Consider the following 27,770-nt stretch of genomic DNA (forward strand, 5'->3'; position numbering starts at 1 on the left):
CAGGAGCAATCGGTTGGTGAAACTCAGCACGAGAATCTGAAGCTCTAGAACCCAAGAAACACAGCTTTTCTGTATTAACTTAAAGAACAAGGAGGGAGGACAAGAATAAGTCTAGATTTTATTTATAATAACTGACCTTTTCTATGTGCTTCCTAGATGACATTTTATAGAGAGACTGACTAATGTTCTGTATTGTTCTCAAGTTTTGTTTCGCACCTTTAGAGGAAGAATCAGTTATGCGTCAACCAGACGCCTCAAAGTAACTATTACATTAAAAATCCGCCCTCAGCTTAAACTCTAATTGGAACATTTTTGGCTGCTACCATTTTTAAGGACAACATATATCCAGGAAGCCTCATTCCCCTTTCTCCTGCTTCTTTCTGCCCAACGTCAAAGCCAAAGCCAGTCAACTCAAAAGAAGTCCCAAAGAAACACAAAACCGTGTGAAGAAAAAAGCATGAAACTCAAAATAAATTTCAAAAGATTCAATCTCAGATAAAAACTGAATCCTCAAACCACGCAAAAAATTATGGAGCCATGTTTCCATTTCAAGCTATTTCTTAGATTACTTTGTTTTCTTTCGTTTGTTCTTTAGAGAAACATACATATATATGTGTATATATATATATGTGTATATGTGTGTGTGTGTGTGTGTGTGTGTGTGTGTGTGTGTGTGTGTGTATATATATATATATATATATATGTAAAACACCATCTTGAGAGTTTTCAATTAGAAGCCATAAGAAGGAAAATGAGAGATAATTCTTAAACAATGTTTGGGCAAACCTTTAGAAAACTGGATCATGAAATGGAAAGAAGGCAACGTCTGCATCAAGTCAGTTTGCTTAACAGCAGGTCTCACTGCTCCTCCGACACCACAAGGAGCGTTTCTTTCAGAATTAAGCAATTCTATAAAAAGAGAACACTCTTACCCTCATCCTTCCGTTTCTTATTGCTGGCCCATCTTCTGCCAATCTCAACACGTACAAATCCATTTTGTACTCCCTCCCTCCACGAATACTGAATCCAAATCCTTTGGCTCCTTTCTCCATGTCCACAGTGAAATAATCAAAATCCTTTCGGGGTTGGGGAGAAAATAGAATAAACAATTGTTTAATACCAGAGAAGCTTCCACGGTCTGTCCCTCTGTTCTCCTTCTCTCTCATAGTTAACGTGTTCCAACTGATACGATATCGTGAGGAGTAATGTGATTTCCCCATCTAGCAAAATGCAAGACAAGATTCCAAAGGCCTGAGCAGATCTGAACACAGTTTCCTCAGTCATTAAAAGAATCGCTGGGTAGCTTGTTGACTTTCATACACATCCTTCAGTACTCATCTCTTGACGTGGCAAACATGTAACTATTGCATATAGGCCTAAGTGATATTATCTCTCCTTTGAATTTTCTCATTCACTGCTGTTGAGCACCATAAATAAATGCACCAGAGTTGTGTGTGTGTGTGTGTGAATGACAGGTCTGCTGATTGGAAAAACGAAACAAATGCAACAGGATCTTTGAGGTACCTGGGGCTGCCTGTAGTCTGACAGAGGGAACTGCCTGGTGTCAGGGGAGGGCTGCCTGTAGTCCAAGGGCGGGGCTTGCAGATAGTCCCCTCCTGGGGGCTGCCGGTAGTCCAGTGGGGGCTGCCTGTAGTCCGTGAACGGAGGCTGTCGGATATCTGGTTTCACATCTTGCCTTGCTTTTACTTCTGACCTGTAACTAAATGAATGGAAATGGTACTTGCTTTGGCATCTCAGCATTCTAAGGAGATTCGAATGACTTTAGGACCTCCGGGCATGTAGAGGCCACACCTCTTGGTGGTCCTTTTCATGTTCAGGATTAATGAGAAGATTCAATAAATGATAAGTATTATTTTAAAATCTTTGACAAATGCCATACGGTATACTTTTCATTTGGCTCCTTAAGAAATCAAGGTGAAAGTGATGGTCACTTAGAACTTTGTGGAAAAGGACTTAGGGATAACCTTCTTTGACTTTGCTATTTAAAAACTGTGGAACTGCAGCAAATCTAGGGACTCACACACTTCACTGTACATCCCCAAACAACAGTCTGTCTTAATATCAGTAAACCAACGGTTTCAATTTTCTCTCTCTCTCTCTCTCTCTCTCTGACACACACACAGCATCCATTACTTCATGAAAACATGATTGAAGTGATCTCTAAACACTCTATGAATATCTAACTAAAGGCTCTTTTAACCTGTTAGCTTGGGGCTTTTTGAATATCATACAGAGGTTAAAGGAGTGAAAGTAAAGTATAATCACCAACTACGAATCAAGCAGAAAGTCACTGGGTCATTGCTAAAAGTAGAAACATATCACACAGAGGTTTAAATACTAGACCATAACTCTTGGGCTTAGTACCAGACACTATCATGGTCATTAGACAGAAGGAAAGGCAAAAGTGTTTATGTCTAACACTTGTCTTATTCTTGTTTCTAGATATTATTTCTTGTTTCTAGTTATTAATAAATACAGAGACCAAAACGAATTGTTTAGTTCTGTTTTGTGAATCCAAATTGCTCTAAATTGAGGGGCTTCCAGGGCCAAAAAAGGGCTAAAGTAGCCAATACCTACAATTATGGGATCATTAATAAGATAAACTGAAAAAATGATCACCATAATATAGAGGCCACTTAACTCTGTAGTTCATTGCCTGTTGCCATGAAAACACTCCATATAATGAGCTACTTAGGGATACAGGTCGATTAGAAAAACACATTCACACACTGATAGTGTATGGCAATAGATGTGTTTATTCAGGGTTTTGAAAGGGGGTTAGAAATGCAGTTATTTTAATAACGCTTTGAGTAGTTCCCATTTGTTACTTAACTTGCAGAAGTGACACATTCCTTTTGTGAGATGCATAATTTAGGCTTTGCTTTATACCTCAGGAAGCTGCCCACTCACCTACTGAGAGTGTGCATTCTGAGAATAGAATTATTTAAAATACGCTTTGAATAAGATGCTTAACTAGGCAAACACATGAATTAAACAAAAGGAATTGGACTGGGTGACATTTGTTGGTGTGTCTCGGTTCCTTTTTAGAAATCATGTGCTTGGTGGTTTAGATGTCACATTGTTTTAAGTTATAGCACAGTCACTTTATTTTCATTATCTCTGTGGTATTGGTATGGAATATCCATTACGAGCTTCGTTTCCAACCAGATGTGTCATGAGGTATAGCAGAAGAGGGTGAGATGTTAAGAGTCTCCCCAGAGCCTTAGAAACAGGGACAGTTAGAACTTGTAACAGCAGCCATCCAAGCCTGCCTCTGGGCATTCCCATTTCATTCAACAGTGTCACGTACAGGATTTCATGTTGAAGAAGAATTCTTTAATAAGGAAAATATACTTAATTTTTATGAGTGTTGTTAACTTTTAAGTGAATGATACACTAGTTAGGGCAAAAGCTGTTACTCTGAATTTGTGAAACACTTTAGTTTAAGGAGAACTCAGGATCATTAAAAACAAACAGCCTCTTAAAAGTTCCTTTACTTATGAAAGGTTCGTAGATTGTATATCAGTATAACTCTTCGTAGCTATTAATTCCACTATTAAAGAGACTTTAGAGATGATAAAACCAGATTGCTAATGGTAAATTCTAGCAGAATTTTACGGTATGAATAAGTTCCAGAATCAAAAATGCTGCCCGTGTGGTAGGGGATCTTACGGTGGGCTTTTGCCTCATGTGGGCCTTTCAAGAATTGCTTCCAGCCTGCAGCATCTAGTGCACAAAGTCTATGAAAGAAGTCAATTTCCAATGCTTTCCACTAATCTTGCTATTTAAAAGAAGTAAATAATGATTGCCTTTGCTGGGAAGGTGATCTCTGCTATTTCTTATGTTCATTGCTTATGTTCTTATGTTAAACTGCTATTTCTTATGTTATTGCTTATGTTCATGTTCAAATTATTTTGTTTCCTGAGCATGCACCAAAAGGATGTTACGAGACAGAGAAACGAGTAGAGGTGTGCAGAGTGTCACGAGGAAGCCAATTCAAGAGTAAATAGGACAGGATAAAACATTCACTTCTCCTAACTCATAAGATAAAAATTTGCGAGCAGATTGTCACTTTATTTTATCCCACTTTAACATGGAAACTGGCTCAATTTGACATGCAGGTGGGCACTTCTTGTAAAAATGAATTAATAGAAAATTCATACTGTGTGCTTGGCATACAGGCTGTCTTGGAGACATCTGTAGCCTGATCTAGAAAAAGGCAAAGAGTTTCTCTCTGATACCATGACCATTTTTAAATGCAGCTAGAAAAATGGTTCTAGTATCTGTGAGATTATGGAATCTCTTCATTCATTTGGAAAAGAGCCACCTACTAACAATCAAACAGCTAAGCCAGGAAACCTCAGTGGCAGGAAAGGACCCTAGAACAGGAGCGGGCACTTCCCAGGCATTTAATATTACTGAAGCAAAAACAGCTAAGAACTCCGGGTAAATTTGTTGGTAATTTATAAAAATTTGGACCAGGTCAATCTGTTAATACCAGAGTCAGTAAATATTTTATCCCACAGTCAGGCAAAACAAAAACAAAGACAAAACCAAAAACAAAACTATCCAAAGGCTGTTGCTTCTTTGACAGCGGCCGAGTCCCCGATTGTAACTAGTAGCTGATGGGGACAGGATAGTGGCCTTGCCCATCTGTCATTCTCCCCACTGAACTATAACACACTAGGGATGAGATTACCCACCTGCAGGCCAGAAGCAAGAGTCCAATTTCAGGAAAGTTTAACTCTGGAAAGGGAAGAAGCAATTGTGGCTGGGAGGTTTAATTGACAGTGGCAGAGCCAGGAGGAAGCGTCTGAAGCTGGCTCGGAGACTGCTGGAACACTCAGGTCCTTCCTCCTAAATCTCAAGTGAATCCCGGGGAAAGCCAGTGCAATGTGTCCAAACCACACATGGTGAAAGCCCACGGACCTCGGGCTTATGACGGAGGCACCCAGGACATACTCCTCTTCTGGACTGTCAAATTCTTGCCTCTGTATCATGTACCTTATGGGGCTTAGTCTTTTTTCTTCCCTGGACTATATTAAAACCATAAACAGTGGAGGACAATAGATATTTATTTTGCTATGAAAGCAAATGGGAGAAATCAGAATAGAACAGGGCTTCACGGAAAGAACACTTCTGGCACAGGGCAAGTATTGGCGTTGCAACATTGTGAGTGGTAAACGCAGAAAGTTCTGGGACTCAAAAACGGGGTCTCACTTCATCTTCACCAACAGGGGAGGCAGGAGATGGGTAGCAGATGTTCAGAAAACGTTAGAATCACGGAAAGGACCAGTGAGGGTTTTGTTTTCTGAGATGTTCCCATGGGTTGTTCTATGTTTCTCCTTTGAAAGGGCAAAACCAACATGGGAACATGTCTTCATCTCTTTCTTTAATGGTGCAACCTAACCCAGGCTCCCCGTTACACACACGTCTCAATAAGAAGACAGTGTTGTTTTCCTATGGCAGCCTTTTATTCTGCAAGTTCACAGGGCCTGATCACATTAGTTTGTGATGTGAAATGGAAGAATCTCATTCGACCGTGGGCAGGTGGATATAAGGTAAAATGCAGTAAAAATACTAACTTACATTCAGGCTCACAAATCCTTCAACGTTTCCCACCTCCACACCGCCGTTATTCTCCGAGCCATCGTGTGCATGGCTCGGTGGACACGCGGCCACTTCTAACTTCATTCATTCTGATCAGCCTCCAGCGTGCTCTCTACGGGGCCAACTGAGAGATCTTGAAAAGCTACTCCAAGGATGTCAGTCCTCAGCTTAAAACCCTCCAATGACCTCTCACAACACGTACGATAAAGATCAAAATCTTTAACAAGGGCTTCCCTGGTGGCGCAGTGGTTGAGAGTCCACCTGCTGGTGCAGGGGACACGGGTTCGTGCCCCGGTCCGGGAGGATCCCACATGGCACGGAGCGGCTGGGCCCGTGAGCCATGGCCGCTGAGCCTGCGCGTCCGGAGCCTGTGCTCCGCAACGGGAGAGGCCACAGCAGTGAGAGGCCCGCGTACCACCAAAAAAAAAAAAATCTTTAACAAACCTATGAGACGCTTTAGGGCAGTTCCTCACCAGCCAGCCTCACTGGCTTCATCTCAAACCATGCTGCTGCCCCTCTGCCCCCACCACACTGGCCTTATTTCCCTCCTTCGTGCTTGCCTACTACCTCCTGCCAAAGGGCCTTTGTATATGATACTGTATATTGTATATGTGACTCTGTCTGGACCCTCCTTAATGTGCTCTTCAGCTAGTTAAACCTACTCATCTGCAATGACGCATCATTTCCTCAGGAAAGCTTCTCTTACTGTGAAGGACAGACACCTGTATTTGCTAATGAAACTACGTTTACAACATACATACAATCTCAAAATCACACAAAGGTGCACACGTTGATTTCTACATTATGCAAATCTCTCTCCTGCCTGGGACCTGTCCTGTCCCAAACTCTCTCTCCCTCTACGTCCCTCACTACTCAGAAGCAGAAAAGCCAGAGGAGACTTTACCTGTTTTCATGTCCCTGCAGCTGAAGTGGCTGAGGAGCTGGCTGGGCGACAGGACTGTTGGGGGTGGCGGGGCTGGGCTGGGCCAGCGGGCTGTGCTGCTGGGCCAGCGGGCTGTGCTTCTCGGAGCTGGGCGCCGAGGCCGGGCTGTTGAGCTCTGCGGTGGGAAACCAAAGAGGCAAATGCAGTCAGGATGGCATTTGATAAAGGGCAACAGGTGGCCAGAGTTGGTTCCTCTGCCTCCTCACATGACTCAGGGCTTTGGTTCTTCCAGTTTCTGTTAGGTTTTAAGACAGCAGCATAGACTTAGCAAGTTCTAAGACGGCTCCTGGAATTAGTATTCTTCCATTAATCACGAGGCTGCTGAACAAGGTTATGAACACAATCTCTCGTCATTTTGTCAGAAGAAAAGATTACCATGAAAAACTTATTAAAACGATGAAAAATAATTCTAAGGAGTAAGCTCTAAAATATATTCTATTTGTTCCAGCATTACTTGCTGCAAGAAAAGTGTTTTAGCCACTACTTTTTTGGTTGTAACGAGAAGTCCTACCAGTATTCCAAAGTTTGGATAAGGAATTAACCATAAGAAAAGTAAGTGCTTTTCACAATCCTTTCTTCAGTTCCTTGTTAGTCTTATTGCCTAATAACCCTCTGTACTCCATGGTTCTCTGGAAAGAGAAAAGAACATTGGACAGAGGAAGGTTCGTAAGTTGTTCTCTGTTAAAACTGCTTCTTGGTCTTTCTTGTTTAGCATCAAATTTTCAACTGAAGTTATCTCTCCATGTTGGAATAAGAGCAGGACAGACACATTTCATACTGGGAAGGGAGAAGCAAGTCTTTTGTGACCAATTTTGCTTAGAGTTAACTTCTGTTGAATATTTTATACATAATGTTTTCTTCAGATAACAAGTTAAAAATGGTCTTTTTTTTTTTTTGACTGGTGACAAAAAAGAAGTGATCTATTAGCATTCCCTTATAAATCACTCTCCCCTTTCTTTGCTCTCACCCTAAATTTTAAAATTTCTCCTCCACTTGTATCAGGGTTTCTCAACCCTGGCACTACGGACACTTGGGGCCAGATAATTCCTGCTGCGGTGGGTGGTCCTAGGCTCTGTAGGATGTTTACAGAGCAGCATCCTTGTCTTCTACCCACTAGACACCAGTAGCACCCCTGGCCCAATCATGAGAACCAAAAATGTCTCCAGACATTGCCAAATGCCCCCTGGGGGGACAAAATCACCTCCACTGAGAATCACTGTTTTCTATTTATAGTCAGGCGGCTGTTGATGTCTGCTTGTTAGATAGTCCCCAGAGGAAAGGAGGAGACCGAGTAAACCAGAGGGGACAGAGGTGAGTGAGCCCATCCTTCTCCACGTGGGCACTGTGGTCCACTCACCAGCGAGCTCCAGAGGCTGAATTCCCAAATGTCATTAATGAGCCAGCAGCTAGTAATGAACCCACTGTGTCTGGAAATGGTGAAGTGATGGTGAATCGGTGCTCAGAGAATTCCGTGGTCCCTTAAGGCTTGGTTGTGAGTTGTAATGCTCGCTACTCCTCAAGCCTCAGGGGGGAGTCCTTGCACAGAGAAATTCAAAAGGCTAAGTGGAAATTTAAAATTCTTATCAGATGCAACATTTCCTAAATGAGCTCTCTTTATACCACAACTTCCCCAAGCTTTTCAAAATCGATCTTTGAAGAATCCTCCAGAGCTTAACTGCTAACATGAATATTTTTTTTCCGCCAGATTTGTAAATTTATCATCTCTGTTGAATGGGTTCTGGCTTAATATAACCATAAAAACAGTACTGCTGGGACCAAAGGGAAAGACTGAATAAGCCAGTGCCTCGGGATTCACACTAGTTATCTACAACACCGTATAGCTTGATCTTTGAATGAAACTGGTATTGAGTAAACAGGATATGGGTTGCAGCAGAGTGTTAATTTTTGCAAAAATGGAAAAAACAACTTCTGATGTTCTGACACCCTGACCGCAGCCAGGTGGGCTCCACGACCCCAGTGCAGGCACTCACCCTCCTGAGGAATGATGCGAAGGGTGACACTAAGACCTGCATCCTTGATGAGCTTCACGATGTCAGCGTGAGGCATGTTGATGATAGACTGGCCGTTCACTGCTAAGATCCGGTCTCCCACTTTTAGTTTCGCACAGCGATCTGCGGGACTCCCATCAATGATGCGTCCAATTTTATGTGGCACAGCTACAGAAACATCCCCAACAGAAACAGGTATTAGGGGCATGACCAGTACATGTTTTACCTTTGAGTATCAGCCGCATACGAAACAATGCAATATCAGAATTCTTCCTTTTGTCAGTGTATTTGCCTCTTGAGATTACAATCATCCCTATCAAGTACAGCTCTGTGCATACTACTGACACCGGAGTCTCTAAATTCAAGTCCTTCGCAGTGACGGGCTAATTCCAAACACATGGACCATCATAATCACCCTAGGATTAAAAATACAGCTCTTTGGGTCTTATCCTAGACCTTGCAAATCAGAATGTTCATGTAGGAGGGGAGGACGATGGATTTTCAAGAAGCTCCTCATGAGATTCTAATACATGCAAAAAATTGAGAACCACAGACGTCGAACACTGTGCCCAAAGAGCTCATACTCTGGGGACAACAATACAGTTCAGAAAAATATAATAAATGCTGGGAACCTAACATCTACCCTTTTCTGTTTTACTGAGAGGAGAAAACAAGAAAGGGAGAAAAATAGTTATATGGGAATTACCCAGCTGGTGAAGAAGTTATGACCAACTTCCTACTTATCTACTAAGCTGTAGTTTAAAGGCTGATGCAGTTTTCAACTATTACCTCTTCTTTCTGATTCAATGCAAGCGGTGCTGAGATCTTGCTAATATCTGGTAGATAATATATTTCATCAAATCTAAGATGTCATTGATGCTAAGATATACCTTTTTTTTATGGACAACAAGAAAGAAAAATAGAAAAAAAAAACAACTCTGGCAATTAAACAATGACACTCTGACGTAACATGCTAATTTCTGAAATATTAAAATATGAAAAATGTGTTACAATTGATGAAATATGGTATATGTCTCTTTAAAACAATGAAAATTCATTTTCTTTTTCATTATTCATTTATATATGTGGGGAGAGCCAGGTTCTTGGGGATATAGATTTTCTAGCAGGTTGACTCGTATTCAGTGTCATTGTTTGAGTTCCTACCAGGTTATCTGTTCCTGGGGTTGGACATCAATAGTGCACAGTGTCCCTATAAGTGCCCTCAAGAAGCTGACCATATAGAAAGCTGTTTCCTTTCCTTTTTTCCTCCACGACAGGAGCCCCAGTGGGGAAATTGCCTGTCAATGACTTGTTGCTCTCCCTGTGGAAGTCAGGGACTGATTTCATCTGCATAAAGAGGCAAAGACGCACTCCACCGTTCATTATGCTCCAGGGATGTCTGTCCCTTAAACTCTCAATCTTGTGTATGTGTTACAGTGAAAGGCAGAACATCAGCTAATGGCCATGGTAAGGAAGGACAATCAGAGAGTTAATGAACCAATACCTTGATCATATTTCTGTTGTAAAAGGTTACAGGTAGCATATAAAAATACCGGCTGAGCCTGCATCTCTGAAGTGAAGCTAATCATGTTGCAAGCTCAAACACAGTTTTATTTACCACAAGCATGGATGGCTTTAATTAAGAACACCTCACTTACAGCATACTAATGATCCTTCGACAGTCTTAGGACAATATATTGCTCAAGTAGAAATGTAATAAGAACTCATTCATTTACTAACTGCATAACATGATATGGGTGTTGCAAGCTGTTTGGCCTTCACCCGTAATTAGAGTGAACTTTTGTTGCTGTTTTTGCCCCCTTTCATGTTCAAGAGTGTCCTGGAACAGTCAATAAATGATATGATCTCCTGGGTCATAATGCGTATATTGTTACCTATCCCGACCTTTGAACAACTACATGATCTCTCTGAGTTTCTGTATTTCAACAGTAAAATTGGGATAATAATATAGTTGCCCTCACAGGATGGTTCTGAGGAGTAAATGAGTTATCATACATAAAATGACTAGAACAGTGCTTGGCATTAAGAATTGCTAAGTATTAACTTTTCATTCATTCTTTTTATTACGATTATTTTTAAGTGTTTCCGATATCACGGTTGATGTGTGTGTGTTTGTACGTAGGCACCGGCTCGAATTCTGTCTGCATGGGGTAAACCTGTAACAGCTAAAACAGCTTCATTTGGGAAAGAGAGATATGTTTTGTGGAAAATGCAGACACTAGATGAGGTCAAGAATCCTGTTTGCTTCTCTCAGGTTTCACAAAAAAGGTGTTGCAGGTCTCTGTAGGAAAACATCAACTTATAAGTAAGAGTTTATTATCCAAAGGGAAATCAGCATAATACAGATCTCTTCTGTATATGACGCATTAACCACATTGAGCCTTATACACACACACACACTATTATAACTACATTAAAATAAATACAATTTGATCTTTAACAAACCATATGAGATACCTGATAGCATTATCACTGCATGTTTACGGTGGAGGAAACTGAGGCATGAAACAGTCTGCAATTTGCCCAAGGTCACATAGGCTGACCAGGGTTTAGAATCCCAGACTGTCAGATTCCACGGCCTTTGCGCTTAAGCAGAGCCCCATGCTGCCTCTCTCGCCCTCACCATCTCCTCCCTCCACTCAAGTGCTCCCTGAATGCCCAGGGCTTTCATTTGGTGAGTGCAGGCTGCCTCTGAGGAGGGAATCGTAAATGCTTCACCAGTGGCCCTGATTCAGGGGAGAGTGAAAGGCAGGAGCTTTGCTTGAAGTGGTTTCTTTGTGGCTGCTGCCTTTTGACAGGCAAGGCATGAGGAGAAGGGGAGGGGAGAAGAGGGTGGAGAGGAGAGAACAGGGAAACTGGACAGCTCCTCATGCCATTTAGCGAGGACTTCACATCGTAGTGTCGTTCCTTTGAAGTAATTTCTTTGGGTATTAGAAACACTCACATTTGAAATGAAATTTAAAAATACATTTCAAAACACATGCAAATGATATATGGATGATTTGCTGTTTTGAATTATTCATGCCTCTGCTCCCCTCCATTACTGTGTATCATTTATAATTTACTGGGCATGAAACTCCAAACGTTTCCAAACAAGATTTCGTACACACACACACACACACACACACACACACACACACACACACACACACACACACACACACACACACACACACACACACACACACTAAGCTATTACTTGTTAGTATCCAGGGACTGTATTAGGAACTTATTTTCACTCCTTACAGCTACAATGTGAAATAGCTGTAAAAATTTAATAATCATGTTTATTTAACCATTGAGAAAAAAAAGTGTCAAAGCCAGGATTCAAACCCACACCTGTGGCTTCAAATCTCGGGGTTACTTCCTTCTTTTTGTAATATGTGGCAGGTTGAAAGCAATTTGAATTATGAGGAGTGAAGGACTGACTGATGAGACTTAGCTTAGGAAGCATGCTGCTTGAGATTTCAAGATGAAAGTTTCATTCTAAATAGAATTATTTGCATATAGTGATAACGCTTAGTTTCAAGGCCGTTTTCACTTTATTAGGGTACGTCGCATAAAAACGAAAATAAATCAATAAAATCCAAGATAAAAGAACGAGAACTAAAATAAATTCTATGGCAGACCCATGGAACGATGGAGTGGCTTACGTAATATCTGAATGAGTACACGATGTAGAAATGTACATCCAGTCATTGAAGTGCTTCAAATGGTTTTATTCAAATTGTTTTCTATTGGCATTTACTTTAATAAAAACAGTATTTGAAACTCTTGGCAGCTGAAGACAGCCTCACCTTCCTTTACCAGCATTTCCCCTACCTGTGTAAGTACATCAAATGCTGCTGTACAACAAATCATTGACAAGGGGTGTGCTCAGAGAAGTTTCTCTCCGAAAACAAGACGCAGCTCCGTTTGCTCAATCCTGAGGTCTACAGAGCTTATGACCTAAGTGCTTTCTGTGCATTGCTAATGGAATTACAGAGCATGGAGGAGGCCCTGACCTTGGTTTCTATTATTGGGATGAATGGTACTCATTAATGCTCTTAGAATTGATGACTAAGGTAATGCCGGAGCACAGTCCATGTAGACAGCATGCCTTCCAGACATCGTCTGTCGGGCAGCAACATAAATCAAGTCTCTGGGTAAGGCTTCTTGACACAGTGTGCTTAGGATACGCAGATATTTGGGAAAAGTTGCAGTGTCATGCGGCTTCGGACATACTGACATTTGGGAAGGAGACAATGTATTACCAGTTAGAAATTTCCCTTTAGTTGCAAATCACATAAGTTCTGGAAAAAGAAACCCGTCTTTTTTTTTTTTTTTTTCTTTATTCATTTCTGGGTAAAACACTACTGTGCACTTACACTGCAATATGTTGTATATTTTCCTGTAGATAAATTGACTCTTTTGGCACTGCCCAACACAGAACACTTGTTTTAGTAGGAATATCCAGACATACTCAGTTGGACCACATGCTCTCTAAGTTAGTTCTAAAGGCCTGGATTCTCTGGGTCTTTAGCCACAACCACTACAGGAAGCAACGATCCCCCCTTTTGGCTGTTGGTTTCTCCTCTGGGACCATTTATGGTCTATCCAGGCTCCTTCAGCCATTGGTCAACCAATGAGCTCTTGTGTTCTATCTTGGGTCAGTTCCCATAAAGAAGGTGGGAGGGTTTTTTTTTTTTCTTTCGTGTTTTCCTCCTGAAGTTTTTGGTGGTGGGTTATTCGTGAGATTATTAGCTGCACCACCCTGGGGGAAGGGAGTAGTGGATCTCCCTCCCACCTTCCCCCCGTATTTCCTTGTTGTCTTATAGGTATTCCACTTCAGAGACGGAAGAGCCTGAGACTCATCTTTACATTTAATTATCTCCTTGTTAACAGATTCCACAAAGTGGAGCTGTATATGGAGGAAAGCATTAGATGGGGAAAGTGAATTCTGCATCAATCACGTCAAACTAACAAGCGAGAAGTTTCTGAAGTGAACATGACAAAAATAAACACTTCAAAGGCAAACGGTAGCATAAACTGTCGTTAGCTCACAATTCCATTAATTTGTGAAGGTTAAACAACAAGTCATTAGCTTAAAGAGGCAAGAGAAGTTAGTTTGGGTTTAGAAGCTATGACCTGGCATGAAAAGAAAAAAAAGTTTTTAATTGGATGATTCCAGTTGGTTTTCTTAAAATACTCTGTGAAGATTATTTACTGCCTAGTTTTAAAACTGTGGGTTGGGGCAGGAGAATCAATTATTCTATCAACAACACATTGCTGCATAGCATCTTCTGAGTAACAGACACAATGCTAGGTGCAGTGGGGAAGACAATAATAAAATAAATACATGGTATTTGCCCTCAAGAAACTCCCAGTCCAGTTGCGGAGATGAGGGATAATCATACAAAATATTTAAACTAAAACACAAACGGCAAATCTGTGGTAGAGGTAACATACAATAAGAGTAGAAAGGTAGGGTGAGCTATTGAGTCCCGGTGTGGACTCAGAGAGTGGTAAGAAAAAGGAAGATCACTCTGGGGAAGAGAGAGCATAGTGCCCCTAGGCTAATTCGCAGCTCCCTTAGTGAAAAACTCACGGTGGTAAAGGGGGTGCTATCAAATCCACGGAGGAGGATGCATGGAGAGGATGCTTTGTAGACGGCGTTCCTACAACCCATCATTATGCTTCCCTATCTGAGATCCCAGATGTGAGGCCTTTGCCCAGCTCCTCTCTATATATAAGAAAAACAGAAGAGTAATTCTCACAGGGTGTTTCTGTCTAATAAATGATGATGAATCCTGATTTTTTTTTTTTTTTTTGCCTTCAGAAACCCGAGTCTAGTATTTTTTAAACAAATTTATTTGTTTATTTATTTATTTATTTTTGGCTGCGTTGGTTCTTTGTTGCTGCGCACAGGCTTTCTCTAGTTGTGGTGAGCGGGGGCTACTCTTTGTTGCAGTGCGCAGGCTTCTCGCTGTGGTGGCCTCTCTTGTTGCGGAGCACGGGCTCTAGGTGCGTGGGCCCAGCAGTTGTGGCTCGCGGGTTCCAGAGCGCAGGCTCAGTAGTTGTGGTGCAAAGGCTTAGTTGCTCCGCTGCATGTGGGATCTTCCCGGACCAGGGCTCGAACCCGTGTCCCCTGCATTGGCAGGCGGACTCTTAACCACTGCGCCACCAGGGAAGTCTGCGAGTCTAGTATTAATCTTGCTTATTTTCCATCTCTTTCATTCCTAGAAGTCCCGAATGAGAGTGTTCTATGGTGACATTTAGCTAGATGGTGTCCCTTCCTGGAGTGTGACACAGTGTCCTTTGAAAGAGATTTTCTTGGTCGTCACGGGGTGAAGATGTAGGAAAAACATGTATTTGGTGTTTTAAAAAAATGGTGGTAAAATTAAGAAAAAGCAGACTCCATGCCTTGTTTTCCTCTAGAAGTCTGTAAAATTCAGATTTCCAAAAACGAAAACGTCTTCCCTGAATTTCATAGCCAAATGAGTTGTAATCCCAAACCGAGCAGCTGGTGTTTTAAGGACTGCAGATTCCAAAAGTGCACTTTCCCCCCTTCAGCACCCATGAGTCATTCTCTTGTGGTTGAACAGTTTAGTTCCTGCCGTTGGTAACAAGCAGATGGTCACATGGGAGAATGGAAAGAGAGCCTCACCACTGGCAATTTGGGAGGCCAGTCGAACTCATGTTTCCCAGGGCACAAAGCACCATCTAAAAAGTTATTAACTACACAGTTGGAGAGAGAGAGACACTCATCAGCCGTATCTTACTTCGCATGCTACTATTTTGCTGAAAGTGAATTGGTAATCGAAAGAAATCTCATTGCATTAGGAACTGTAATTAGCTACGACTTGACTATCCTATCCTGGAACACGAGGTTGGCTTGGCATGGTTTCTTTGTTTGGAAAGATTTGGTGGACTTGTAGACACAGGGCCAGTTTCATGTGTGTGTGACCTGTGCGACCACACAGGTCTCTGCACTCAAAAGGGTCTCGTGTTGGGTTTAATGGTGTGCTGTCACCATCCTGATCTTCTTAACAATTTTTGAATAAGGACGTCACGTTTTCATTTTCCACTGGGCCCTGAAAGTTATATAATTGATCCTATGTGGCTATATCCATAATATATTTCCTCTTCATATCACTCCATTGCTTTTACTGTCTGCAATGGAAGACGTAAAGGAGAATATGGTAGAGTTACCAAGAAAAATTATCACAAAGGGTCGTGGGGGAAGGAGCAAAAACAATTTCTTTCTCCAGGGGTGGTTGCATTTCTCATTCTCATTCCCATGCACATGACTAGAAGTAAGGTAGTCCAAATAATTTCTGCTATTTCTATTCTTAAAGATCCTTGATTCTTCCCATGTTGATTCAAGAGGCCTAAAAATTACCTTAATTCTCTTATTGCGTTGTGAAAATATTCTTGTAAGTCGATCGTTACTGAGCATCTACAAAGCAAATATCCTTCTTCATCTTTCTTTAAATAGATTTGAATGTATGCTACCACATTTCAAGGAGTTTGTGTATTCTTTGCTTGTGATTTACTTCCCTCATAATCTGACAAAATGTCTAGACATGAGAGTTGCAGGAACTAATGAAACTGCAGAATAGCCATTCTCCTCAAATCTATAGGTGCCAGAAGGGTACGCATGTGGGTATGTCGAGCTGGAGAGGAAGAGAATGGAAGAGCAGCTCCATTTCTAGATATTTAAGTCTTTATCTTCTGTAGAGATACATCTCATTTTATTGTATATCCTAAGAAGTTACCTTTTACCTTGCTAATTTCTAGGTAGCTGGGACATTCTGTTTTGGTCTGAAAGTTGCTATAGAAAATCTGTCCCTCTAAGTCAAATATCAACTCTAGTCAACACTTTTTGTATTTCCCTCCAAAGACCCTGGAAAGGATATATATTTCCATCACTTAGTTAAATCAGCAACCCATGATTTTCCAGTCATGGAGTAGAAGGTGAAATTCTGTGTCACTCAACTTGAATAATTTTAGTGAGTAAAACTGTATGGCTTTTAGTAAGTTTTGCTTACAAACAACCAAACAGCAAGATGACTCAGTAACAATGGAAAAACAATTTAGAGAGTTACTGATATTAAAAAATGATGAAGGTTTCTTCTCTGCACAACAGAAAAATAAGTGGTTTTGCTCCTTTTTAAACACAGTCACAGGGATGAGATGTGGTACTATACATCCATTCCAAACATGCAAATCTAACTTTCAAAGGGTTAGTTGCTCAATTTTATAATGACAAATTTAGTTCCTGACTAAGAGGTTCTTTTTATTTATAATTCATTACAGAGGGCTTATCATATTATTGCTAGAAAATACTGGATTTTTGTACAAAATGAGAATTGTATACAAATTTTAAAATTCATGTCATGATGTAAAAAGGGGCAAAGTAAACAGAATAATAGTACTATCTTCTAATGATTGGAAATCTCATAATTAAAACAATTTAATTGAGGGAATATACACACAAATTAAAAAAATAAAAGACAACCTAAATGCTTATAATGAAAACCCTTAGTCTCCTGCCCTAATCCACCTCCTTTCTACTTTCTTCTTCACATGTCAAATTATATTATATGGCTATTTCTCAATTTGTCAACTTGAGTCAGTAAACACTAACTTCCTATTATGATAGAGGATTTAGCACTCTCACCCTGCACCCCACCTCCTCTCCTTATTTGGGATGTTTTATCACTATTTTTAGTTAAACCAGTTATCATTGTTTACAGTTTTACCATGTAAATATCATTCACTGTAGTGTTTTGTGATTCATTTCTTTCCTTCCTTCCCACCCTGAATCACTGTGTCTGATTGTATCATTCCCCTGCCCCCCCCCTTCTACAATATGCTCTCTCTATATTCTTAATTTTATCCCCCAAAGCTGCTCAAGTCATCTACATAATTGAGCCTTCTGGAGACCTCCCTCCCAGAGGCGGGTCGGCTGTCCTCAAGTCCGCTCTTAGTGTTATTCCGGGGAATTCCTATTGTTCTCCGAGGTGGAATGCACAGTCTGTAAACCCAGAGGCTTTTTTTGATTCACTCTTTCATTTTTCTAAAGCACATCCTACAGTATCTTCCTAAGAAACCATGCATGGGAGAAAGTAAATGTTCAGTATTTAATGTTTAAAAAATCACTTTTCCTTCTTCATTTGATAGAATTCTAGCTTAGAATTCTAGATTGTATGAAGTTCGAGATTGAAAAAATCATTTTTCCTCAGAAATTTGCTGGCATTGTTCTATTGTCTTCTAGCATCCAGTGTTGCTACTGAGAGGTCTGAACTCCTCGGGATTCTTTTTCCTTGTATATATTTATTTTTCCGTTTCCTTTCTTGTGTTCTAAAGTTTTTTTGTGTGTGTTCTAAAGTTTTGCAATGATGGATTTTGGTGTGGTTCTTTTCAGTATGGAGACATTTCTTTTAGTTTTGGTCTGGGGAACTTTTATTACACTATATCTTTGCCGTCTCTTTCTGAAACTCTGCCCCCTCTTTCTGAAACTCTTATTAGTTAGATATTGGCTTCCTGGATTGATCTGTTAATTTTCTTATCACGTCTCTCAAACTTTGTTTCTTTTTGTCCTACTTCATGTGGGATTTCCTTTACTCTACCTTTCAATCCTTCTGTTGAATTTTAAATTTTAGTCAAGATATTTTCAATTTCTGAGAATTCTTTCTTTAATCATATTTTTTATAGCATTCTATGTTTATGATGGTAATATCCTCTATCTCTCTATGTATTCTCCACTTAAAAGGAATGCACAATGTGAGAGTTGCAAGTTTTATTTGGGGTAAAACGAGGACTACAGCCCAGGAGACAGCACCCAAGATAGCTCTGAGAAACTGCGTCAAAGAGGCAGGGGGGAAGGTCAGTATATATGTGATTTTGGTGAAGGGGGAATACATGCAATCAAACACATATTTTTTACTGAAGGTTTCTGCTAGTCTTGTGCAGGTTACTGCTAGTCACGAGGAGCAGACGTCACCGTGAAGGATTTTAGTGCTTCTCTACATATGAGCAGATGCAAGAATTGGGCTCATACTATATTTTCCTGAAAATATCTAACTATCTGAAGACCTGTTCTGCCAGTTTTTCCCAGAGCACAGAGTGCCTCATCTCTGCTCCCCACCTGAACTCCTTTCAGGGGGTGTTGAGAGTCAGCAGCTGTAGCAGCGCATGATTTAATCCTTGTAGAGGTGGATGGCAAGTGCCAACGGAAAATGCCACTTTGCAGTTGACAGCATGTAAGTGAGCAATCTTTGAAGCTTTCTTTTGTTCCATTTCTTCTAGTATTCTTTCATTATTGTTTGCTTGTTTTTCTGTTTTAAAAAGACAAATTTCATGTCTGGTGGTCATGGTTGTTGTGTCCCATTCTCCCCCAGGTTTTTAAAGTTCTGAGCTGCTGTGAGTTTCTAAAAAAAAATGAGCAGATCTGGGCTATCCATTTCTCTTTTTGGCTTCCTTTGCCCTACAAAATGAGTTGCCACTTTTTTGTCTTTAAAATAGCTTCCCCACTCATTCCTTTCTTCGTCATTTACTACCATTTTATTGGTTTCTAAGAAATGGGAAGAGATAACACATGGTTAATGAGATCACTAATTAGAAATTAAAAATATCTTTTGTAAATTTAAGTCAGTTGTTGCAATCAATATTTTGGTATACCAGTTTAGAGATTTGGAATCTGTTTGGGAAAAAAATATTGTCAATAATTTAAGTACCCAAACTTTAAAAGTCCTGTGATCTCCTGTAGCCCTGACAGATAAAATATAAAAGACAACTGATTTCTTTTTGTTTTTTTAACATCTTTATTGGCGTATAATTGATTTACAATGGTGTGTTAGTTTCTGCTGTATAACAAAGTGAATCAGCTACACATATACATATACATATATCCCCATATCTCCTCCCTCTTGCAGAACAACTGATTTCTTTCAAGGGTTCAGAAAATGTCATAAAATTACATTTCATCAAGCCCAGGTATTTGGTTAAAAATGTTCAATGAAACCACACTTTCTTTCCTCTATATCTCTCGACTGCCTTTGAGACTTCACACCCATCAATGTACTTGGCTTTCAGTAATTTCTCAGCAGGCCCAGTAGAAATGGTTGATAGTTACAAGCAGGTGTTTCTGACAAGTCATGTTTCTCATTTTTACGGATGCAGTGTATTCTACCTCTGCCACCTCCTTTTTCCCTTTTATAGCTTCTGAATTGTGTTTGTAAAAAGTCACTTGGCTATCTTCACACAGTTTCCTTGTTACAATAGGTAAATGTCAAAAGCCATCAGGTGCAATATCAGCTTTTTCATTGTATTCCCCTAAGCCCTCGGGTAGATAATAACTTCTTGCAATATTTTCTTAATGTAAACAGAATCAGATACTAACCCAGGCAAATGATTCCTCCTGAGCCAGCTGTCCTTTTCAATATGTTATCCAGAAGATTACATGAATATTTATTGGCTGCTCAGTTTCCCACAGAAGCCAAAGTTCCACTAATAGAGTATATCATGTTTTAACTTGAAATAATGTAATTTTGCATGACTGAATAAAACTAAATATGAATAGGCCCTCAAGCAAAGTGTTCAGGAGCTAGAAGATCTTGGTCACATATTAATTTTGAAAACAAGTTGCAGTGTGACCTCTGAGTGGCCAAATAAATCACGTCAGAGTTTCCTTATTTGAAAAGTGAGACCATCACTGCAGATGGTTTTTCTTTCTTATCCTTATCTTTCTTACCCAAATACTACACATTTTAACGTACGAATTTCTGGTTACATGTATTTTCGCTAACCCCTTGTACTTTTTCTTTTTTTTTTTTTTGCGGTACGCGGGCCTCTCACTGTTGTGGCCTCTCCCGTTGTGGAGCCCAGGCTCCGGACGCGCAGGCTCAGCGGCCATGGCTCACGGGCCCAGCCGCACCGCGGCATGTGGGATCTTCCCGGACCGGGGCACGAACCTGTGTCCCCTGCATCGGCAGGCGGACTCTCAACCACTGCGCCACCAGGGAAGTCCTAACCCCTTGTACTTTAAAGCATAGTTACTATATGTGTTTTCAGTTTTACTAAGCAACATATGTCTTCATAATAACTTCACTTGAGATCATCATCAAATGATTTTTATTACTCTACCATGATAAATGAATGAGAAATGTGAAAACAAAGGCTGAAGAACCTCAAAGTGTGTTTCTTTGTCCACAGTGAAATACCAACTACATTCTATAAGGAAGGGACCAAAAGTGAAAAAGCAGATATAAGGACGGCAGAAGAGCACATGAAAAGATCCTCAATATCATTAGTCTTTAGGGAAGAAATGTAACTTGAAACGACTACATACCTACTGGAATGGCTAAAATTTAAAAAACAACAACAAAGCCTGAAAACAAGTACTGGTGAGTGAGGATGTGGACCATCTAGAGCCCTCATCCAGGGAAATACCAAATGGAACAGCCATGCCGGAAAGTGGTGCCACATGAACCAACAATTCCACCCCTAGATATTTACCCACGTGAAATGAAAACGTATTTTCACACGAAAACCTATATGAAGAGGTTCACAGCTGCTTTATTCATAATTGCCCAGAACAGGAAACAACCAGAATATCCTTCAACTGGGAATGGATAAGCAGACTCTGCTACATTCACACAATGGAATACTATTCAGCAACTGAAAAGGAACCGATACTGACACATGAAGCAACCTGCATGAATCTGAAATGCATTACGCTAAGTGGCTACATACTGTGTGATTCTACTTATATAGGAAAAGGCAAAACTACAGAACAGAGAACAAATGCACGGTTGCCTGGGCTGAGAGTGGGCAGAGGGCTTGACCTCCTCGTGGTAGTAGTTACAAAACCAAACACATCTGTCAAAACTCACAGACTATAGACTAAAAAGGGTAACATTTACTATCTATAATTAAACCTTAAAAATGGGAGCGGGTTTTGGAGAAGATGGCGGAAGAGTAAGACACGGAGATCACCTTCCTCCCCACAGATACACCAGAAATACATCTACACGTGGAACAACTCCTACAGGACACCTACTGAATGCTGGCAGAAGACCTCAGACCTCCCAAAAGGCAAGAAACTCCCCACGTACCTGGGTAGGGCAAAATAAAAAAAAAAATAAACAGAGACAGTTGGAGGAAGCCGTGAAGGAGGAAAGGTGTCCACACACTAGACGCCCCTTTGCAGGCAGAGACTGCGGGTGGCGGAGGGGAAAAGCTTCAGAGCCACGGAGGAGAGCGCAGCAACAGGAGTGCGGAGGGAAAAGCAGAGAGATTCCCGCACAGAGGATCGGTGCCGCCCGGCACTCACCAGGCCGAGAGGCTTGTCGGCTCCCCCGCCGGGGTGGGCGGGGCTGGGAGCTGAGGCTCGGGCTTCTGTCGGAGCACAGGGAGAGGACTGGGGCTGGCGGCGTGAACACAGCCTGAAGGGGCTAGTGCAACACGGCTAGCCGGGAGGGAGTCCAGGAGAGGTCTAGACCTGCCGAAGAGGCAAGAGACCTTTTCTTGCCTCTTTGTTTCCTGGTGCACGAGGAGAGGAGATTAAGAGCTATCAGCTTGGACCCCAGAGACGAGCATGAGACGCTAAGGCTGCTGCTGCCGCCACCAAGAAGCCTATGTGCAGGCACAGGTCACTGTCCACACCACCCCTCCCGGGAGCCTGTGCAGCCCGCCACTGCCAGGGTCCCGGGATCCGGGGACAACTTCCCCGGGAGAACGCACGGCGTGCCTCAGGCTGGTGTAACTTTATGCTGGCCTCTGCCGCCGCAGGCTCGCGTCGCACTCCGTACCCCTCCCTCCCCCCGGCCTGAGTGAGCCAGAGCCCCCGAATCACCGGCTCCTTTAACCCCGGCCTGTCTGAGCGAAGAACAGACGCCCTCCGGTGACCCACACGCAGAGGCGGGGTCAAATCCAAAGCTGAACCCCAGGAGCTGTGCTAACAAAGAAGAGACAGGGAAATCTCTCCCAGCAGCCTCAGGAGCAGCGGATTAAATCTCCACAATCAACTTGACGTACCCTGCACCTGTGGAATACCCGAATAGACAACGAATCATCCCAAATTGAGGAGGTGGACTTTGGGATCAAGATATATTATTTTTTTACCCTTCTGCTCTTTTTGTGAGTGTGTATGTTTCTGTGTGAGATTTTGTCTGTATAGCTTTGCTTTCACCACTTGTCCTAGGGTTCTGACCGTCCGTTTTTTTTTTTTTTTTACTTAAAAATTTTATTTTCTTAATAATTATTTTTTATTTTAATAATTTTATTTTATCTTACTTTATTTTATCCCCTTTCTTTCTTTCCTTCTTTTCTTCTTTCTTTCTTTCTCTCTCTCTCTCTCTCTCTCTCTCCCCCTCCCTCTCTCTCTCTTTCTCTTTTTCTTTCTTTCTTTCTTTTTTTCTCCCTTATATTCTGATCCGTGTGGAGGACAGGCTCTTTGTGCTCCAGCCAGGCATAAGGGCTGTGCCACTGAGGTGGCCAGGTTCAGGACACTGGTCCACAAGAGACCTCCCAGCTCCATGTAATATCAAACGGTGAATCCCAGAGATCTCCATCTCAACACCAACACCCAGCTTCACTCAACGACCAGCAAGCTACAGTGCTGGACACCCCATGCCAAACAACTAGCAAGACAGGAACACAGCCATCTCCATTAGCAGAGAGGCTGCCTAAAATCATAAGGCTACAGACACCCCAAAACACACCACCAGACATGGACATGCCCACCAGAAAGAAAAGATCCAGCCTCATCCACCAGAACACAGGCACTAGTCCCCTCCACCAGGAAACCTACACAATCCACTGAACCAACCTTAGCCACTGGGGACAGACACCAAAAACAATGGGAACTACGAACCTGCATCCTGCAAAAAGGAGACCCCAAACACAGTGAGATAAGCAAAATGAAAAGACAGAAAAGCACACAGCTCATGAAGTAACAAGGTAAAAACCCATCAGACCTAACAAATGAAGACAAATAGGCAGTCTACCTGAAAAAGAATTCAGAATAATGATAGTAAAGATGATCCAAAATCTTGGAAATAGAATAGACAAAATGCAAGAAACATTTAACAAGGACCTAGAAGAACTAAAGAGGAAGAAACAAGCAATGATGAAGAGCACAATAAATGAAATTAAAAATACTCTACATGGGATCAATAGCAGAATAACTGAGGCAGAAGAACGGATAAGTGACCTGGAAGATAAAATAGTGGAAATAACTACTGCAGAGCAGAATAAAGTAAAAAGAATGAAAAGAACTGAGGACAGTCTCAGAGACCTCTGGGACAACATTAAATGCACCAACATTCGAATTATAGGGTTCTTAGAAGAAGAAGAGAAAAAGGAAGGGACTGAGAAAATATTTGAAGAGATTATAGTTGAAAACTTCCCTAATATGGGAAAGGAAATAGTTAATCAAGTCCAGGAAGCACAGAGAGTCCCATACAGGATAAATCCAAGGAGAAACATGCCAAGACACATATTAATCAAACTGTCAAAAATTAAATACAAAGAAAACATGTTAAAAGCAGCAAGGGAAAAGCAACAAATAACACACAAGGGAATCCCCATAAGGTTAACAGCTGATCTTTCAGCAGAAACTCTGCAAGCCAGAAGGAAGTGGCAGGACATGTTTCAGTGATGAAGGAGAAAAACCTACAACAAAGATAACTCTACCCAGCAAGGATCTCATTCAGATTTGATGGAGAAATTAAAACCTTTACAGACAAGCAAGAGCTGAGAGAGTTCAGCACCACCAAACCAGCTTTACAACAAATGCTAAAGGAACTTCTCTAGGCAAGAAACACAAGAGAAGGTAAAGACCTACAATAACAAACCCAAAACAATTAAGTAAATGGGAAAAGGAACATACATATCGATAATTACCTTAAATGTAAATGGATTAAATGCTCCCACCAAAAGACACAGACTGGCTGAATGGATACAAAAACTAGACCTGTATATATGCTGTCCACAAGAGACCCACTTCAGACCTAGGGACACATACAGACTGAAAGGGAGGGGATGGAAAAAGATATTCCATGCAAATGGAAATCAGAAGAGCTGGAGTAGCAATTCTCATATCAGACAAAATAGACTTTAAAATAGAGACTATTATAAGACACAAAGAAGGACACTACATAATGATCAAGGGATCGATCCAAGAAGAAGATGTAACAACTGTAAATATTTATGCACCCAACATAGGAGCACCTCAATACAAAAGGCAAATACTAACAGCCATAAAAGGGAAAATCGACAGTAACACAATCAGAGTAGGGGACTTTAACACCCCACTTTCACCAATGGACAGATCCTCCAAAATGAAAATAAATAAGGAAACACAAGCTTTAAATGATACATTAAACAAGATGGACTTAATTGATATTTATAGGACATTCCATCCAAAAACAACAGAATACACATTTTTCTCAAGTGCTCATGGAACATTCTCCAGGATAGATCATATCTTGGGTCACAAATCAAGCCTTGGTAAATTTAAGAAAATTGAAATTGTATCAAGTATCCTTTCCAACCACAACGCTATGAGACTAGATATCAATTACAGGAAAAGATCTGTAAAAACTACAAACATATGGAGGCTAAACAATACACTATTTAATAACGAAGTGATCATTGAAGAAATCAAAGAGGAAATCAAAAAATACCTAGAAACAAATGACAATGGAGACACGACGACCCAAAACCTATGGGATGCAGCAAAAGCAGTTCTAAGAGGGAAGTTTATAGCAATACAATCCTACCTTAAGAAACAGGAAACATCTCGAAGAAACAACCTAACCTTGCACCTAAAACAATAAGAGAAAGAAGAACAAAAAAACCCCAAAGTTAGCAGAAGGAAAGAAATCATAAAGATCAGATCAGAAATAAATGAAAAAGAAGTTAAGGAAACGATAGCAAAGATCAATAAAACTAAAAGCTGGTTCTTTGAGAAGACAAACAAAATTGATAAACCATTAGCCAGACTCATCAAGAAAAAAAGGGAGAAGACTCAAATCAATAGAATTAGATATGAAAAAGAAGAAGTAACAAGTGACACTGCAGAAATACAAAAGATCATGAGAGATTACTACAAGCAACTCTATGCCAATAAAATGGACAACCTGGAAGAAATGGACAAATTCTTAGAAATGCACAACGTGCCAAGACTGAATCAGGAAGAAATAGAAAATATGAACAGACCAATCACAAGCACAGAAATTGAAACTGTGATTAAAAATCTTCCAACAGACAAAAGCCCAGGACCAGATGGCTTCACAGGCGAATTCTATCAAACATTTAGAGAAGAGCTAACACCTACCCTTCTCAAACTCTTCCAAAATATAGAAGAGGGAGGAACACTCCCAAACTCATCCTACGAGACCACCATCAACCTGATACCAAAACCAGACAAAGATGTCACAAAGAAAGAAAACTATAGGCCAGTATCACTGATGAACATAGATGCAAAAATCCTCAACAAAATACTAGCAAACAAAATCCAACAGCATATTAAAAGGATCATACACCATGATCAAGTGGGGTTTATTCCAGAATTGCAAGGATTCTTCAATATACACAAATAAATCAATGTGATACACCATATTAACAAACTGAAGGGAAAAACCATATGGTCATCTCGATAGATGCAGAGAAAGCTTTCGACAAAATTCAACACCCATTCATGATAAAAACCCTCCGGAAAGTAGGCACAGAGGGAACTTTCCTCAACATAATAAAGGCCATACATGACAAACCCACAGCCAACATCGTCCTCAATGGTGAAAAACTGAAAGTGTTTCCACTAAGATCAGGAACAAGACAAGGTTGCCCACTCTCACCACTCTTATTCAACATAGTTTTGGAAGTTGTAGCCACAGCAATCAGAGAAGAAAAGGAAATAAAAGGAATCCGAATTGGAAAAGAAGAAGTAAAGCTGTCACTGTTTGCAGATGACATGATACTATACATAGAGAATCCTAAAGATGCTACCAGGAAACTACTAGAGCTAATCAATGAATCTGGTAAAGTAGCAGGATACAAAATTAATGCACGGAAATCTCTGGCATTCCTATACACTAATGATGAAAAATCTGAAAGTGCAATCAAGAAAACACTCCCATTTACCACTGCAACAAAAAGAATAAAATATCTAGGAATAAACCTACCTAAGGAGACAAAAGACCTGTATGCAGAAAAGTATAAGACACTGATGAAAGAAATTAAAGATGATACAAATAGATGGACAGATATACCATGTTCTTGGATTGGAAGAATCAACATTGTGAAAATGACTCTACTACCCAAAGCAATCTACAGTTTCAATGCAATCCCTACCAAACTACCACTGGCATTTTTCACAGAACTAGAACAAAAAAAAATTCACAATTTGTATGGAAACACAAAAGACCCCGAATAGCCAAAGCAATCTTGAGAACAAAAAACGGAGCTGGAGGAATCAGGCTCCCTGACTTCAGACTACACTACAAAGCTACAGTAATCAAAACAGTATGGTACTGGCACAAAAACAGAAAGACAGATCAATGGAACAGGATAGAAAGCCCAGAGATAAATCCATGCACATATGGTCACCTTATCTTTGATAAAGGAGGCAGGGATGTACAGTGGAGAAAGGACAGCCCCTTCAATAAGTGGTGCTGGGAAAACTGGACAGGTACATGTAAAAGTATGAGATTAGATCACTCCCTAACACCATACACAAAAATAAGCTCAAAATGGATTAAAGACCTAAATATAAGGCCAGACACTATCAAAGTCTTAGAGGAAAACATAGGCAGAACACTCTATGACATAAATCACAGAAAGATCCTTTTTGACCCACCTACTAGAGAATGGAAGTAAAAACAAAAAAAAACAAATGGGACCTAATGAAACTTCAAAGCTTTTGCACAGCAAAGGAAACCATAAACAAGACGAAAAGACAACCCTCAGAATGGGAGAAAATATTTGCAAATGAAGCAACTGACAAAGGATTAATCTCCAAAATTTACAAGCAGCTCATGCAGCTCAATAACAAAAAAACAAACAACCCAATCCAAAAATGGGCACAAGACCTAAATAGACATTTCTCCAAAGAAGATATACAGATTGCCAACAAACACATGAAAGAATGCTCAACATCATTAATCATTAGAGAAATG

General features: G+C 40.7%; 1 protein-coding gene across 1 annotated transcript in view; it reads right to left on the reverse strand.

Annotated features, from left to right (window-relative positions):
* Positions 1-27,770, reverse strand: part of MAGI2 (membrane associated guanylate kinase, WW and PDZ domain containing 2) — a 1,339,714-nt gene that overhangs the window by 106,252 nt on the left and 1,205,692 nt on the right. Inside the window, exons 17-20 of the mRNA XM_033862934.2 lie at positions 8,566-8,751; positions 6,536-6,689; positions 1,525-1,720; positions 933-1,076 (exon numbers count right to left, since the gene is read on the reverse strand). Coding sequence (XP_033718825.2) covers positions 933-1,076; positions 1,525-1,720; positions 6,536-6,689; positions 8,566-8,751 — 680 coding nt within the window. The remainder of the gene's footprint in view (positions 1-932; positions 1,077-1,524; positions 1,721-6,535; positions 6,690-8,565; positions 8,752-27,770) is intronic.

This window comes from Tursiops truncatus, chromosome 9 (assembly GCF_011762595.2).
Source record: "Tursiops truncatus isolate mTurTru1 chromosome 9, mTurTru1.mat.Y, whole genome shotgun sequence".
NCBI classification, from domain to species: domain Eukaryota; kingdom Metazoa; phylum Chordata; class Mammalia; order Artiodactyla; family Delphinidae; genus Tursiops; species Tursiops truncatus.